This window comes from Cajanus cajan, chromosome 8, assembly GCF_000230855.2.
Source record: "Cajanus cajan strain Asha chromosome 8, NIPB_CcT2T_4, whole genome shotgun sequence".
NCBI lineage: Eukaryota > Viridiplantae > Streptophyta > Magnoliopsida > Fabales > Fabaceae > Cajanus > Cajanus cajan.
Window position 1 is genome coordinate 53254375 of NC_138524.1, and position 18612 is coordinate 53272986.

Below are 18612 nucleotides of genomic sequence, written 5' to 3' on the forward strand. Positions count from 1 at the left end.
TCGAACACCCCTTCGGCCACGGAGACAACTGAATACCTCTTCGGCCACAGAGACAACCGAATACCCCTTCAGCCACGAAGACAACCAAATACCTTTTCGACTAATAGCCTGACCGAAGAGGGGAGCACTCAACCCATTCTGAGCAAAGGCAAACTAGGATAGTGATTACACGGTACTTGCTACATCTAATTAGTTGAGATCAAGACTAACCAAAAGATGTAAATCCCTAATTACCCATCTCCCAAGACAGAAGGCCCATCAGGCCCAAATACGTCACTATAAATACGTAGGTGATGGGACAGAGAGTCAGGTATGATTTTTTAATATAGTAGCATTTATTACTCTGTACCGAGTACTCACTTGAGTGTCGGATACCTTTGCAGGTACCCTCCCCTCACCTACGAGGCAAGATCTGGCCAAGACCTAGGACTAAGAAGAGCAGTTTAGAGGACCTAAATTAAAATATTAGTACATACTTTCACTCGCTTATATAATAATTTAATGACAACGATCAATACCAATGATGTCATAAATTCATAAAACTCCTATAAAAGAAAGACACCCAAGACACATAAATCATATAATTAAAATTAAAGTATTTGTAACTGCAAACTGATACTTAAACCAAATTCAAAGTTTTGTCTTCCGTATATTTGATATCCTACTTTATGCAATTAGCATCTATCTCCTCATATATATACAGAGAACATATCAAGTGAGAGGAAATTTATTATGAGAGATGAAAGGGTTAAAATTTCACCCTTAGATTAATCAAGTGAGAAAAAATTTGGAGTTTAATCAAATGAGAGGAAATTAATCTAAGAGTTATATTTTAACCCTCTCATCTCTCATAATAAATTTCGTCTCACTTGATATGCTCCCTATATATATATATATATATATATATATATATATATATATATATATATATATATATATATATATATATATATATATATATATATATATATATATATATATATATTGCCACATCTTATATTTTTATCATCTCTTAAAAAACATGAGAAAATTGTTTTTTATTTTTTTTACTATAAAAAAATATATTAAATTACTGTTATTATAATTCTTATAGATGAATTACCGCAAACCTATGCCTACACCTATGATTCATCTTATAGAGTCTTTAACTCTAGAACCTCTATTATTGAAGAATCAATCCATGTTAAGTTTAATGATGCTTTAATGACTAATAAGAAACTAATAGATCTAAATAAAGGAACTTGCGTACTTTCATATTGAACTGAGAAGGCGAATGAGTCAGATGAAAAGGAGTAATGGTTATCAAGATTAAAGGACAGACAAATTAGTCAGATGATACATCCAAATCTCATAGAGATTAGATGTTTATAAACTATCACCCATAAGATCAAATCCTTAGAGATAAGGTTGAAGGTGTTAGAATAAGGTTTTCCTTTAGAGGCAATGCTTTTTATGGTCTAGTCTTATATATAGAGCCAAAGGCAATGGATGAAGCACTCAAAGACAACAGCTGGATTCTAGCTATAGAAGAAAAACTCAATCAATTTGAAAGAAATGATGTTTGGCCACTTGTTCTAAATCTTCAAACATAAGTTAGATGAATAAGGTAAAATGGTCGAAAATAAAGCTAGATTAATGACACAAGACTACAATCACCAACTACAATCACCAAGAAGATATAGACTTTACTTAAACCTTTGCACTTGCTACCAGACTTGAAGGTATCATGATCATGTTAGCTTTTGCAACTGACAAAGACATCAAACTTTTTCAAATGAATGTAAAGAGCATCTAAATGGTATTGTTGATGAGGAAGTATGTGTAAGACAACCTCTTGGTTTTGAAAATCCTAATTTCAAAAATTATATTTTCAAACTAAAAAAAAGTTTTTTTGTATCTTGAAACAAGCTTCTAAAGCTTGGTATGAAAGATTAAACAATTTTTAAAAAAACAATGGCTTTATGAGAGGCAAGGTTGACACAACTCATTTTAGGAAAAAGTTCGGCACATGTATTATAGTAGTATAGATTTATGTTGATGATATCATATTTAATGCTACTAATAAATTTCTATGTGAGGATTTTTATAAGATAATGTAGATAAAATTTAAAATGAGTATGATGAGTGAGCTAAAGTTCTTTCTAGGACTGCAAATCAAGCAAACAAATGACAGTGTATTCATTCATCGATAAAAGTACACAAAGGAGTTTCTTTCAAAATTTAAGATGAATTACCGCAAACCTATGCCTACACCTATGCCTCTATCTATAGGTTTGTCAAAAGATGAATTAGGTAAACCAGTAAATTAGACGATCTATAAAGGTATGATTGGTTCACTCTTATATCTTACTACTAATCGACTTGAAATCATGTATAGTGTATACTTATGTGTTTTCATGATCCTAGAGAGTTTCATCTTAAAGTTGTAAATCGTATATTTATATATCTTGCAAGTTCTGCTAACCAAAGTTTGTTCCATGAGAAAAAAAATGATTCCATGTTAGTAAGATTTTATGATGTAGACTATGTTGGTGATAGGATTGAAAGAAAAAATACAAGTAAAGGATGTCACTTATTGGGTCCTTATTTTATTTCATAGGCAATCAAAAAGTAGAACTCTATTGCTTTTTCCACTATAGAAACAAACTTCATCTCTATTGCTAGTTGTTGCTCACAATTATTTTGGTGAAATATCAATTGCAAGACTATTCTAGTTTTGAACATAACATACCTATTTTCTGTGACAACACTAGAACCATTAATCTTTCTAAAAATCTCATACAACATCCCAAAGCAAAGAACATAAAGATAAGATATCATTTCATTTGTGATTATTTATAAAAAGAAGTTTTGACATAAAGTTTATGGATACTGATCACCAATGGGATGATATCTTTACTAAAGCTCTAGCTAAAAAATGTTTTAGATTAACTAAAGACCATCTATTTAAAATGAATTTTAGACTAAGCATATATGTACATCATCTTACATGTTTTTTTATCATACACATTTCATCTGTCATACATCATCTTATGCTGACATGTACATCCATGATCTACTTGCTCATTAATTTGATACATATTGTCTTTCATCTGAAAATGTGTATTTTGTATTTATTTCTCATTAATGTTTTTAATTGATTATGAAAATTGGAATAAATAAAGTTTATGCGAAATAGTGGGACGATCAAAGGAACTATCGTTTAAGCCCGGTATCTTCTCCCTCCTTGTTCTTTCACTTTACCACTCATGTTTAGGAAAAACAAAACTACTCTAACCTACTATATTCAAACACTTGACCATTTTTTCACTACTCACATACTCTCATCTCTCTCAAGTACCTCCACATATTTCCTTCCTAGGAAGTACATCGACTTGATGTAATTGCAAGACGATAGCTATTCAATGAAGTATTACTTGGAAAAGGTTGGATGGTCCCACTTTGTAGAGCTTCGGTGCAACTAGTTTCACACATCATATGCCTACTTTTGGGCATCCACAATGGTCGAAAACAATGCTATTGTGTAAAAGGTTGATGCACTAGAGGTTAGGATCACTCCAACCTCTATTACAACCCTCTCAAGTTGAAAGAAGGAAATACTAGTCTACTCTGATAACTAGGAAGAGGTCATCATGAAAGGGACGATGGACACTATGCTCTATCCTTCTAAGCAGCCTTCTAATTAGATGAAGTTGAATGGTTCCTTCATGCTGCCAACATGAAGCCCCTCTACATGCTGCTACATAATTTTCTCTTCAACATATTCATCCCTCGATCTGGCTCCAAGGATAACATTTGAAATGTTGATAGATTCTATCTTTATCACCTTTATCTAGGGATTGCGATAAATCTTCCCATCTTGGTTTTCAACTACTAGAACTCCTGTCTTAGCTAAAGTAGGAAAGAAGTAAAAGGGCTTACATATAGGATTTTTTTACAAAGTTCAATATGAATGCCATCATCAACACCACCAACTACGAGTAAGGTAAGAGAGTGATAGAAATCAACCTCACCACCCTCAAGAGAATGGGGATTAGTCATCTTCTTTCTAGTCTGAAGAGGAAAGAAGGTATAGTGAAAATAGAATTAGGTATTAAACTCCTGCTCAATAAACTTGCCCCTGGCCAATGCTTTCTCCACGACCCTCTTCTAACCCAAACACTAGTCCAAACACTAACCCAAAAACAAAACCCCTCCTACTAGAAAAAAAAAAAAAAAAGCCCTTACCTCTCACCCTCAAACCACCATTCTTAACTCTTCCTTTGACTTAAATGATAAACCTTTTCTTCTTTTTGCCTTTCTCACCCTTATTTCAACTTACTCACCAACACCTCAAACAACAACCAAGCCTCCCTAACTTCAACAATCCAAAAAGAGATGCCTTGTGCATGGGCTTCCAAAGCCCAAAATGAAGAACTAAGAAGATAAGAGCTTCAAGAGTGCCAAGCATCTTTCCTAGAAAGAGTTAAAAGAATAGAAAAAGAAAAAACTTGAATTGGTCATTAAATAAGTTAGAAAAATGCTTGAAACGACAATTCATCTCTCTGATAATGTAGTAAAATGCAGATAGGAGTGTCTATTAATGACCAAAGTCTTTGACCAACATAGATAGGCATGTCTATTGTTAAAGAAAGTATTTATCCTACCCAAACAAGAGAATCTAATGTAAAAGAGAGTATTTGTTCAACCTAGATAAGAGTGTTTGAGGTTAAGACTCTAATTAACAAAACATCTACTAAAGCCACCCCAATAGTCCAACTTATATCGTCTAGAGCACCTGTGGCAGAAATAGAAGCAATCTCACCACCAATTGAATAGACCCGTGGACTGGCTGATGAAATTGCTCAACTATTTCTTGAAGATTTTGCAATTAAGGCCATACCATTGAACGTAGACATCTCCTTGGTAGTACGAGACCCATGACAATCAAAGGACTTATCCTCTCTCGGGCCACCAAGTGAGAATGTAGGGACATCAAGCTTGTGTCTGAGGAGGAGTCAAAAATGGAGAGGATTATGGAGGAGCAAACCATCGACAAAGATGTAGACATTCATATTTATAATTCCATGAGAAGGTTACCCCACTTCAATATAAAGAAGTACCTCCAGATGTTCTACTGTGACGAGCAACTCATAACCATTCATTCTTAGACTATTGAAGTAGCTAAAGTTTGAACCTATGATTTGTATGGTCAACATCGTATGGATGCATAACCAGGGCACTCATCAATCAAAAACACTATGAACTTAAAGATGTTTGCCAGTTTTAAGTTGCTTTGGAGTTAGGTTATAAGGGAACCCCTTACAATCTTCCTTTCATGATTGGTGGAGCCAAATGACCATGTCAGATCCAACCTTGACTAAATTCTTCCAAGTTGAGTCTAAACTCAAGTTGTGCAACACTCTATTTGCAAAAGGAAGGAGAAAAAGGCCAACTACATTAAGGATGTATGGTGTATGAGGTATGCCAAATGCTATTAGTCTGGTGCCTCTAGTATAGACAAAGATTATCCTCTCTTTACCATTGGTCCTTACTACCAACAAACTCCACCTCTTCCTACTACTCATCCTTATATTAGCAATGCTCTTTACTGACTATGTTGCACATTCGTCTATTCTTCACCTTTTCATTTTCCTTTTATTACTTATTTGCCTATAAATATTTCATTTATTTATACTACCCCTGTAACTACTTTTCTTGCCCCTTCTGTACTTGCTCAGGACACCTCTTGGATGCCATTGTCGTCTGATGTTGTTTTTTACTCCATATTTGAACTCAGAATGTGGTCACCCACCTAATCTCAACACTGTAAGAATCATTTTGTCAGCATCATCTCTTTGATAGGAAGTATTAGAAGTTGTTCGCCAAGCTCCACATCAACATTAGCTCCAATGATGAGTCTTTGGACTAGTTCTACTTTGGTCCCGACTTTTGCTAGTGCCAAAAAAAGGAGTACAACATTAGTTTTGTTTTTGAAAACCTTTATTTAAGTCTTTTTGTTCTATGCACTATTAAAACTATTTGCTCTATCTTAAGGGAGCATACTTATTATGTTTATAAAGTCTTGATATATCATTTTCCTAGTATAGATAATTATATGTTGATACTTATGTATGATTTATTTCTATACTTACATGCTCTTATATATATATATATATATATATATATAAATGTTGATACTCATGCATGATTTATTTCAATAACGTTTGCTATGATATCTTGAAACAAATTTTTTCTCTATGAATAATGCATGAAGAAATTGCTAGGATTTTTTTTTCTCTGCTAAAAATGCATGCATGAAAAATTTCTTGAGTGAGTATTTTCACTTTAATAAGAATATGTTATTTGTTATAATAAATGACAATGTTTAAACTTTGAAGACTTAGTAAAATGAACATATCGTCTAAACACATCACTTTTTCTCAATATATATATATATATTGATTAATAATTTTTGTCTAAAATTGAAAATGACTAGATTTGATGTGCTTAAATTTTTTTCTTCTCAAAAATGTGTTTGTCACCATCAAAAAGGGGGAGATTATTAGGTCAAAAGATGATCTTAAATCCCTCAGACTTTAAGTTTTAATAATAAAAAAATGGATCTTATTTTGAAAGAAAAGTGTTTTTTTAGATCAAGCTTTAAGACGAATAGGGATAAAATGATTAATTATTAGGACATTAAGTTTCACAAACAAAGTACTTCATCTGTAAGACAAATTCTTTGTATGTATAACATTAATGATATGTCCAATAACAGAATCATCTTTGTCTACTTGATTCCTTAATAGATCGAATGAAAAAAGCTTCTTCGGTTCTTACAATTCACTAAAGGAACTAAAGGCATGTTTTGTATCAGAAAAAAAGGACTAAAATATCCCTTAAAGCACGAAAATCTTCAAGTAAAAAAGGCTACTTCAAACTAACACACACATGGCTCCTCTCGTTTAGCACCTTAAAGGTGATAAGTAGAAACATCTTCTAATACTTGGATAGTTGTTTGAAGAGACTAGTCAAAGAACACCTATGTTGACTCATAAGTGACTTGTTAAAGAATACTTGTATCTTTATAAAAGATAATGGAAATTGATCGAGTTAATCAAGAATTGGATGTAGTCTCGGTGGTTGAGGTGAACCAGTATAAAAGCATTGTGTGTTCTTCTTATCTTACTCTTCATCTACTCTCTTAAGATCTTGCTACTAGTTCATTATTTTGAAAAGTGATGAGTTTTTTTTTTGATACTATTCAACCCCTCCTTTTAGTGTCTCTTTTTTCTCCACATAACCCAATTATAGGATTTATTTTAATGGAATAGCCTTGGCCAAGGGTTCTACTACTAGGACCATGACTAGGAGAATACAAAAGGACTGGGCCTATAATAATGATATCGAGCCTAAGCTCATCTTGAGCTACAACCTTCAAGGCATATAGCCCAACACTTCTTATGTAAATATGTCTTTTATTTTGACATTGTATTATGGGTTAATTAGCATAACATTTATTTTTTCTTGTATTTTCTTTTAGGTGTAATTAGCATATTAGGAGGTGTAACTATTAAACAGTCAATGTAATTAAATGATTAGTTATTGGGCTTAAGAGGTGGCGCCACCCACATGGGGGTTGGACGTCCACTTATTGTATCATACACCTTACCTTAGGCTAGCTAAGTCAATTTAATCACATGTGCCATCCATTTGGCACACCATATCCTTGTTTGTCACATTGCAATCTTTATACACTAATCTAGATCTAGAGCACATGGTGGCATATATGTCCAATAACAGAATCATCTTTGTCTACTTGATTCCTTAATAGATCGAATAGAAAAAGCTTCTTCAGTTCTTACAATTCACTAAAGGAACTAAAGGCATGTTTTGTATCAAAAAAAGGACTAACATATCCCTTACAGCACGAAAATCTTCAACAAAAAAAAAAGCTACTTGTAACTAATACAGACATGGCTCCTCTCGTTTGGCACCTTAAAGGTGATAAGTAGCAATATAAGAGACTAGTCAAACAACACCTAGGTTGACTCATAAGTGACTTGTGAAAGAATACTTGTATCTTTATAAAAGATAATGGAACTTGATCGAGTTAATCAAGAATTGGATGTAGCCTCGGTGGTTGAGGTGAATCAGTATAAAAGCATTGTGTGTTCTTATCTTACTCTTTATCTACTCTCTTAAGGTCTTGCTACTAGTTCATTATTTTGAAAAGTGTTGAGTTTTTTTATTGATACTATTCAACCCCTCCTTTTAGTGTCTCTTTTTTTCTCCACATAACCCAATTATAGGATTTATTTTAATGGAATAGCCTTGGCCAAGGGTTCTACTACTAGGACCATGGCTAGGAGAATACAAAAGGACTAGGTTTAGAATGATGATATCGGGCCTAAGCTCATCTTGAGCTACAACCTTCAAGGCATATAGCCCAACACTTCTTATGTAAATATGTCTTTTATTTTGACATTGTATTATGGGTTAATTAGTATAACATTTATTTTTTCTTGTATTTTCTTTTAGGTGTAATTAGCAGATTAAGAGGTGTAACTATTAAATAGTTCATGTAATTAAATGATTAGTTATTGGGCTTAAGACGTGGCGCCACCCACATAGGGGTTGGACGTCCACTTATTGTATCATACACCCTACCTTAGGCTAGCTAAATCAATTTAATCACATGTGCCATCCATTAGGCACACCACATCCTTGTTTGTGACATGGCAATCTTTATACACTAATCTAGATCTAGAGCACATGGTGGTATAATATTGGAGCACACAAGGAACACGACTTCTAGAGCCAAGGAACTAGGTGCCACATTTGAATTTCAAATTTGGCAAGCCACTTGATCATGGTTAGGCAACAATGGTTCTATTTTGACCTTGATTTGCCTAGCTTTCTCCCTAAGCTACCTCACTCTATAATTGTCTTTCCTTGTATTTTTCCCGTCAATTTTGGAGTATACACTAGTGCAAAAGAGGTATTTTACGTCAGTTATTTTGGGGTTTTTACGTCAAAAAAAGTCTGACGTTAATGCGGGAGACGTAAATTTACGTCGGATCCACCATGTCCGACGTAAAATGGTTTCCCACACATCCCCGTCATCAGCGGCATCTACCTCTCCCGCGTTGCCGACCGGAAGCCCCAGGCCGACTTCGAGGCCGTCCTCTTGGCCCTCTACGCGCACGAAACAACCTCACGCGACCTTATATACAAATCCAAACAAACCATGCAAAATGCAACCAGAAAACAAAAAAATGCAACAAACCACGCAACTAGAAATGCAACAAAAAATGCAACTAGAAATGCAACAAAAAATGCAACAAAAAACGCAACCACAAATGCAACCATAAACGCAACCACAACCCTAACCTCAAATGCCAAATCCAATCAGTCAAAACGTCGGGAACTCCCCACAGTGTGACTGAAAACACCCACACCCCTAGCTGGAAAGCAGAGTCACCAGAAATGACCACAAACCTCGCCGGAAAGTAGTGACCTCAAACGCCCTTCGTATCTCTGTTCTGTACAAATGTCACGCGCAAAGAAAACGAAGTGCATCTGGGGAAATTAAAAGGCTATTTTACATCGGACTACACCTAGGGCCGACATAAAATTGAAAATCTAAGTCGGGTGTGGATAATGTCCGACGTAGATGTTCACATTTACGTCGTCCTATCAGTTGTCCAACGTAAAAAAAAGTTTGCTTTATTTTCAAAATTGTCATCGCGTTTTTTTAACGTCGGGTGTTTTTATGTCCGATGAGAATACGCTGACGTAGATTGTATATTTTGCACTAGTGATATTTGAGATTGATTTAGAAATTTCTCTCTTCTAAAGGTCATGTTCTCTTTTTGGAGTTTTTACTCCTAATGATCTTTTGTGGAGGAAATCCTCCTTGTGGCAAGATCTTCTCTTCTTGATCATCCTTTCCTTGAAAGTTGGCACACCACATCTCGTCTTCCACCATATTTTGTTTGATTTTCTTCAACTTGGAGTCATGTGTGAAGATTGGAAAGGAGATAGAAATCAAAGGTCGATGAATTTGGCTTCCATTTACCACCTAGATTCTATCATATGTTTTCAAGTCAAAATTGGAAGAAATTGTTTTATGTTTTTTATACCCTATACATATATTTATTGCATGAATGATCAGGTACTGCTAAATGAAAATTCTATATTAGTGTATTCTTTATGTTTTTCTACTGCATTGTAACTACATTATACTAAGTGTAGCAACTTATTAAATTGTTATACTTACACTAATAATGATATTAATTCTGATTTACATAACATTCTTACAATTTGTCACATGTCACTAATTAAGTTATAACAGAATTATTGAGATAAATTAACAGAAAGACCAACTTAATTTAATAAAATTACTTAAGATACTAAAGTAAAACTTTCATAAATTTAAGAAACTAAGCTGAAATTTAAAATATAAAAAAGAGACGACTACAACAATGATAAGGAAGGTTGTCTATAAAGTATAAATCAGTATCGTTCTTCTGTTGTTCCCTCAAGAGAGAAGAAAAAAAAAATTCATATTCATGCCGCAATATCATTTCCAACATAAACCAGTCATAATTTTATAAGAAACCTCTCTAACCCATTGAACTTCACCAAAAAAAAACAAAGAAATTAAAGAAAAAAATGATAACAGTGAAATTTTTTTAGAAAAAGTGTGCATTGGAATTTACCTTGGCCAGCTTATCATGAACCCCATAACCATAAGATCCATGCGAGTTTTGTGCATTCGCAAGTGAAGGAGCTGCCGGAGGCGGTTGTGACGGCTCCACCGGCGACTGCGGCGGAGGCGGGGGGGCAGTTCCCCTGAGAAGAAGATCAAGCCTTGAATAGAACGGCCAAGAAGAGGAACCGTGATCTGCGGCTGCTGATTCTGATCTGTACCTCTTCTTCATGGACTCCACCTTATTCTTGCACTGCGTGGATGTCTTGGTGCAGTTGGCACGTGACGTCACGTGCCTGGCCACGTCCTCCCAGTCATGGCCCTTGAGTTTGGCTCTGTTTCTCAGCACCCATTTGGCCTCGTACGCCTCAAGGAGCCTTGACACCGCCCCTTCACTCCACTCGTCTCTCTTCACTCTTTCGCCCCTTCCAAACCCTACTTTCCTCACGCACTCTTCCTTCATGCCACAAGATTGCTTCTTATCATTCTCTTCTTTCTCCTCCATCATTCTCTTCTTCATCTACTATTTTTCACTTTCTGATAACCCACCTCTTGCCTCTAACTACAAGAGCTACAAAACCACTAGCATAAGAAAAGGCTTCAAATTAAGATAGTGTTACCATGTCACACAATAAAAGACGGTACATCAAGGTTATAAATTAAAGTCTATATAGTAGTTATGTGTGTTACTTAATCAAATGGTTTAAGATTCCAATGCTAAAATTAGATATAAAATAGAATATTTAAAGAAAAAAATACATATATTATACATAATAATTTTTTTTTTTATTTCTGGAGTATCCACTGCCAATAGCGGTGATTAATCTCCTCACTACGTTGGAGGTACCTTAAAGGGTGGGATAGCTGGTCCCAAGATTTAACGTAACTGCATACTCAAGGTAAGATTCGAACCCCTGACCTTGATACATATTTCTTGTAATACTATGATTAAAATTATTAGGTTTGATTTAGTGGTGAGAATTGGATCAGAATGTAAAAGAGTTTTATATTTGAAATTTGAAATTTGAAATTATTGTCGTAATTTTGATAGATAAAAGAATATTATAATTAAAAAAAATGGTTGTAATTATGGTGTTCTCATGGTTAAAGATTTGGAAGAAAAATTCGGATCTTTAGGGCTGAAATTACAATTAGAGTATTTTTTCGAAACCTTGGTTGTATTTAATGTTATTAAAATTTGCGGACAAAGAATTAAAGTCGGCATGAGTATAGTTACATTCACTTTTGAATCACAAAAACCCTAAAAACTGTGATGTTGTAGGTGAAATTGTGGAGATTAGAAGTGTAACTAAGGGATAGTGGGCAAAGAGGTTGAGTTTTGTCAAATGAGTTAATGATGTTAACATTTTACTTTTGTGGGAGAAGTAATGGAAATTGTTGGGGTGAGTTGTTTGGCTGTTAGCGTTGACATGAAGCCAACCAAGACATCCACTGATGGTAGGAGGAGTGGTGGTGGTGGGTCAATCACGTGGCTCTGTCACCTCTTCCATTACATCCTCGTCACCCAATTTATGTATATCAGCCAAATAATGTCTGTCATGTATTCTTTTAACACGTGAAAAATAATTAAAATTTATCAATTGTTATTTTCAATATATTTTTATTATAAAGTATACCTTGTTTCACTACAAGAAAACGCTGAATAAGCGGCGAAAAATAAGCGTCGGCTTATAATTAACGCAAATAGTATCGGAAAAGCTGACGCTATTTTAAGATTTAGCGTCGGCTTTTCCGACGCTAAACTTAAAATAAATTTAAATTAAATATTTTAAGTTTAGCGTCGGAAAAGCCAACGCTATTATTTAAATATAGTGTCGGCTTTTCAGACGCTAAACTTAAAATATTTAATTTAAATTTATTTTAAGTTTAGCGTCGGAAAAGCCGACGCTATTCTTTAAATATAGCGTCGGCTTTTCCGACACTAACTTAATTTCGGAAAAGCCGACGCTATATTTAAAGAATAGCGTCGGCTTTTCCGACGCTAAACTTAAAATAAATTTAATTTTAAATTTATTTTAAGTTTAGCGTCGGAAAAGCCGACGCTATATTTAAATAATATACGTGCTTTTAAAGAGATAAAAATAATTTTTCCAATGTTATATACGCATAATGTGTTCTAGTACACTTGGTTATCAAGTTCACTTAAGACCTCAAGGTTCACGGATCGAGTCCCAGGAATGTTAAAAATACGAACGAATAAATGATAAGCGAGAAAAAGAAGATAAATAAAAAAATAAAATAAAATTTGTGTCAACATAGTGTCGGCTTAACCGATAATAAAAAATTAAAATAAATAAATTTGTTAGTGACAGCTTAGCCGACACAAAAAAAATTGTGTCGACTTATTTAGCGTCGACCTAAAACCACGAATAACCGACAATATTGCGTCGACTTTTATGATTTAGAGTCGACTTTTGGCCGACTCTAAATTGAAACATTCTTATAGTGTTTTCATTTAATATTTTTATTCATAATTAGATAGTTTTGTACTTAAAACTTATGTATGTGTCTGAATGGATTATTCCTTTTTTTATATATATATAAGTAGTTGGACGAGAAGAAAATAAGAATAAATAAAATAAGTTTATTTGTAAGTTAAGTTTATAGATAATTTAAAAGTATTTTTTACTTTTTTAAAACAACTAATATAAAAGAACTTTTATAAATTAACCTGTATATAAACTAATTTCATTTTTTGTTATTTTCTTCTTTTATTAGTATTTTTGATGAAGTATATCAAAACAAGTACTAAACTTCAAACCAATAAATCAAATGATGAAAGGATATCCTACAAGTTTTTTTCAGGATTCAAATTCATGCATATTTTGGATATGAAATAGATTATAATGAGAAATGCATATTTATCTTGTATGTACTCATAATCCTTAACAAAAATTAGTCACTACTTTTAATAATAAATATAATTCGTACAAATATCATGATTAAAAAAGAAAAAATAAGTTATCAATATTAAGTAAATTTTGAATATAGTTTGACCCACCGGTAATAAGTTGTCATATATGATACCCTAGATTAAAAAAAAGGTTAAAATAAAATTTTTGTCCCTCATTTTAATTTTAGATTTCTTTAAATTTAAAGTTTTCAGTTTAGTTCCTTTAAATGTCTTTATTAGATTAAATGGATCATTCCATCAATATATTTTTACTAACAATATTAAATTTTGGGTTAGATTACGATTCCCATCACCACCGGCCAATGTGCAACATCCACTCCAATTAATAGCTATACAATTTTGTATAGTTCATTTTTTTTATCCAATGTCCTTTCTTCTCTTTGTCTCTCTCACGTATGCATATGCTTTTATGCCCCTTTAATGTGTCTTTTGAAGGGCCTTTTGATGATGTACAACCACTAGACCTAAAGTTACGCCTAATGGCTTTCTAATAACAACTCGGATTGGCCATCGTGGTGAGGAATCATTGTAGGCCACATCAAGAAAAACAGGTAATCCAATTCTGAATGGTCCACAAAGCAAAAGGCTAAGCCATTAGATTGGTTCTTATAACGTATTATTTTCCCCTATATCTTTCTTGGGTTAAAGATAGGTATTTTGCAACATCAAAAGAAATCAGATATTATCCTTTTTTTATACGTCACTCGAATACATTGACTTAGGATGTTTGGTATCTGTTCATATTCTATGCTTTCCAACCATTGAAATAAAAAACAATGATCTTCAAAATTTTATCTTTTCTTGACAAAACTTTAGGAAAAAGAAGCGGGAAAAGTCTCTATGGACAAAAGAGTATCTTATAGAGCACTTATATTTATACCTTTATCTAATCCAATGAGGCATATGTAAAAGCTTATAAAATGCGAGATTTTATCTTTCTCTGCTCTAAGTATTTTTTAATATATATATATATATAAATGTCAGAATTTGTTGACATCAATGTAAATATAAAAACTTACGTTAAATCTTATATTTTTAACACAGACCATGAAATCCGTAACTTTTTTTCAATGCTTTCTTAAAAAAAATATATAAAAAAAAAGAGGTGATAGTAACACATTTTTCAATACTCTTTTTTTTCTAATACCTTTTTCCTTATTAATTAAAGAGAACTTTACGTCTCCGTGGTTGGAGAAATCAGACGTGGATATTTAGTTAGAATCACTTATACACTCTTAGTGTAAAGTTTTTTTATACTAACAATCAATCATATCTTTTAATAGTGTCATATCATTTGCTTATTTAATAAAATAAAAATAAAATAAAATAATTTAAAAAATATGATTGATTATTAGTATAAAAAATTTTATATTAACAATGTATGAATGATTAACTCTTATACTAAGTAAATAATTTAATTAGGGTTAGATTGTTAGGACTTATTTTTGGAACTCAGATTGGTTTGGGGTTTTCTAGAACCCATGGATTTCACATTGGAGGGTAAATGTTCGAGTTGTTCCTCCATCAGTCAAGTTTCACGCGTGCGAACCTCACCGCCCAAAATATTGAGATGCCAAAGTAAACTTTGGTGTTAAAATAGAAGATTTAGATAATTTTTTTAGCTTTAAAATGAGATAAAGATCAAATTGATAAGATTAGTATAACTTTAGATACTACTTTAAACTTTACAGAGGTCATAGTTATGTAATTAGAAATGAATAAGATAATATTCATAATTAAATCTTAAGTTTTAAATTTTAAATCCTAAACTAAATATATATATATATATATATATATATATATATATATATAAATAAGATTGAAAAAAACTAATGCAAAGATACAAGGAAAAATGTAGATGATAAAGAAAAAACTTTATATTGATTTCAAATTGTATGAAAATTACCTCATACAAATACAGATATACTCACTTTGTGTGTCAATTAGTTACAAGACATCATATACATATGGGGTCATAAAAAACTGAAAATAGAAAATAGAATTGAGGTAGGATTAAAGTTATAAAATATTCTCCACTTTTGATATGAATCCTTTCTTTACAATGTTATTTCCAACAATAATCATTAACTAACTCCAAGCATTAATTCATGATTGCTTCTTGGAACAAGTTTTGTGAACATGTTTATTGGATCCTCATTAGTATTGATCTTCTACATTTCAATCCTCTTCTTAATGCAAATGAAGTGGTACTGGACGTCAATATATATGTTTGGTCCTGTCACTATGTACCTGGTCCTTGGCCAAACAAATTGTATTTAGACAACATATAGAAAATGATAGCTTTATCATGAGGAAACCCAAGATCACTTATAAGACCCTTCAGCCAAATTTCTTCCACTATTGTTGTTAGATCAAAGGAAAATTTGAAATCCCTCAAAAATCTATTTTAATGTTAACAAACTCAAACATTTTTATGTTTAAGATGATTGTGACACACGTTATTCCACATACTAACATGGACATATAAAATAAATAAGATTAAAAAATAGTTTCAAAATAAAATTTACTGAATAAATACAATTCATAAATCCCCTCAAATAAAGGTACCACATAATTACATGTAATCAAAACAAGAACTAAAACAAATGTCAAATAAACTGATTACATGAGGATGTTGATCAAGCTCAAGATGAAGACATGATCCTAGTTGGTTTTGATGATTACAAATGAGCCTCTTGAGAGACAAGAGTACAACTTGTAGTTTATTTTGTGTTTTGAGCCTCTTAATAAATAAGAGTGCAAGTTGTATCTTGTTTTGTTTGGTTTTAAGCCTTGTTGCTTGTATGCTTTGAGCTTGGTAAGTAACTTAGCATTTTATTTATATCTAGATGATAATTAATGACTTAGATATAAGTTGACATTGATTTATGAAGATTACCTATATTAGAAGAACAAAATGAAGATGATCATAAAGGCAACCTAGTACCACCTTTAGAAAATCATCACAGGCGGTGATGTTCTAATAACCAAGCCAGAAAGTGATTACACATGTCTAGAATAAAATATACAACAGATTTTGCAATTACAAGACTACAAGAGAGATATTGCAAACCAATAGGGTACACTACAAGAAAATTGTCATATAGTGACACACACCTTATAATAACACTATATGTGTCACTAAAAACTACTTTTACCCACACAATAAATATAATATATGTTGGTATATTGTTAAAAAGTGTAGGTATAGACTATAGTGACACACAAAATATATTGTTAAATCGCATTCAAAATCAACACTAAAATTGTATGTAGCTATATGTCAAATAGGTATATACCTACATATATTATACCTATAGTGACACTTTTTATATGTCAATATATGGAATATTTTTTGTAGTGGTAACTCATGAGAGAACTAAAGATGTAAGGCTCAAAAAATCTATAACTCTTTAGAGACATTATGAGTTGTTCTCTTTGAAGGAGAACGGAGCCATTCATAAGATGTTTGGAAGATTTAAAACTATTATCGATGGAATAAAAACCCTAGTAAGATGTTTGATGAAGGATGTGGATTTTCAAGGTGTTCTCCTTCCTGTTCTTTAGAGCGTATGCATAATATGAAAAATAAAAAACTTAAAAATAAAAGAACTATCGTAATCCCCTTTTTAAAAACTTAATTCACACTTAAACCTTTTGTAAAAATACTTTAACTATAGTTCTTTTTTCCTTTCCCTCAAATATTAAAACTTGTAAATAAATGATATATCAAATAGACATATTTCTTCTAACCCAAATAATTAATAATTAAAAATATAAAATATACAAAATAAATATATTTCTCTTAATACCATTATAATTAAAATAAAATATATAAACAATAAACAATTATAATAAAACCACATATTTTTCTCCAAATACTTATTATAACAAATTATCATAAAAATACATATTTCTCTGATGAATATTATACATACAAAAAAAATCACAAATATTTCTTATTTAATTAAAATACTCATAATTATTAAAAGCAACTAAAATACTTTATAAATCTTTTAATTAATTAAAATATCTTTTTAATAATTTTAGAAAATGTAGGGTGTTACACATGGAGTGGTGCCATCATTCTCTATTCTCCTCCATCATTTTGAAGTTTCTTTTTCATCAAAGATCGCAAGGATGAAAGATCAAGGGAGAAGGAAGAAGCCTAAAGGAGAAATCAATCCTCCTTGAAGCTAATTCTATCATAATGTTAAAAACTTATATATAACATTTTATTTCAACTTTTAGTATTATAAAATTTTGATATTATATATTTATTTAATATTATTTTTTAAGTTAACAATAATTAATATTATTTTATTAATACATATTTGATTATAGTTCAACCATATATAGTTAAACAATTGAATCTTAAACCAATGTTTAAACTAATGACCAGTTTAATTTTTAAAACATCACTTAAAACTTGTAAATCATATATACGAATGAGACAGCAACTGTGACACCCATTATCCCCCAATATATAATAATATAAAGAATGTTACTCCAACATAGGTAAAATGGTCCACATCTCCAAAAGAAAATACATTTCTAATATCTAATCAATTTAAAATAAAGTTTAGAAAGAAAATAAGTTCGTAAATAGTTTCAAAAGAAATGTAAAAACTCCAATTACAATAAAAATTAAAGTCCTAGAAGTCCTTTGTCTCGATGTCACACTATCATAGCACTCTCATGACTCAATTATTGACACCTTGAATGTCCCTCATGTCCACATCTTCCTTACCTAAAAATAGCCACAAACGTACAGTGAGAAAAGAAGATATTTATGTAGAAAGCACATCATGAAATTTCACAAAACAATCTCAAAGCAATATAATCCATAAACACAACATTCATCATTCAAACATGTTCAACATCATTTCTCAAATCCACATATTCGATCATCTCATCACAATCCACATATTCTATCATCTCATCACAATCCACATATGTACTTATAAACAAATTGCACATA

General features: G+C 31.9%; 1 protein-coding gene across 1 annotated transcript in view; it reads right to left on the minus strand.

The window, feature by feature from the left end:
* Positions 1 to 11334, minus strand: part of LOC109792241 (uncharacterized) — a 31602-nt gene extending 20268 nt beyond the window's left edge. Inside the window, exon 1 of the mRNA XM_020351635.3 lies at positions 10707 to 11334. Coding sequence (XP_020207224.2) covers positions 10707 to 11216 — 510 coding nt within the window. The 5' untranslated portion in view covers positions 11217 to 11334. The remainder of the gene's footprint in view (positions 1 to 10706) is intronic.
* Positions 11335 to 18612: the final 7278 nt, after the last annotated feature.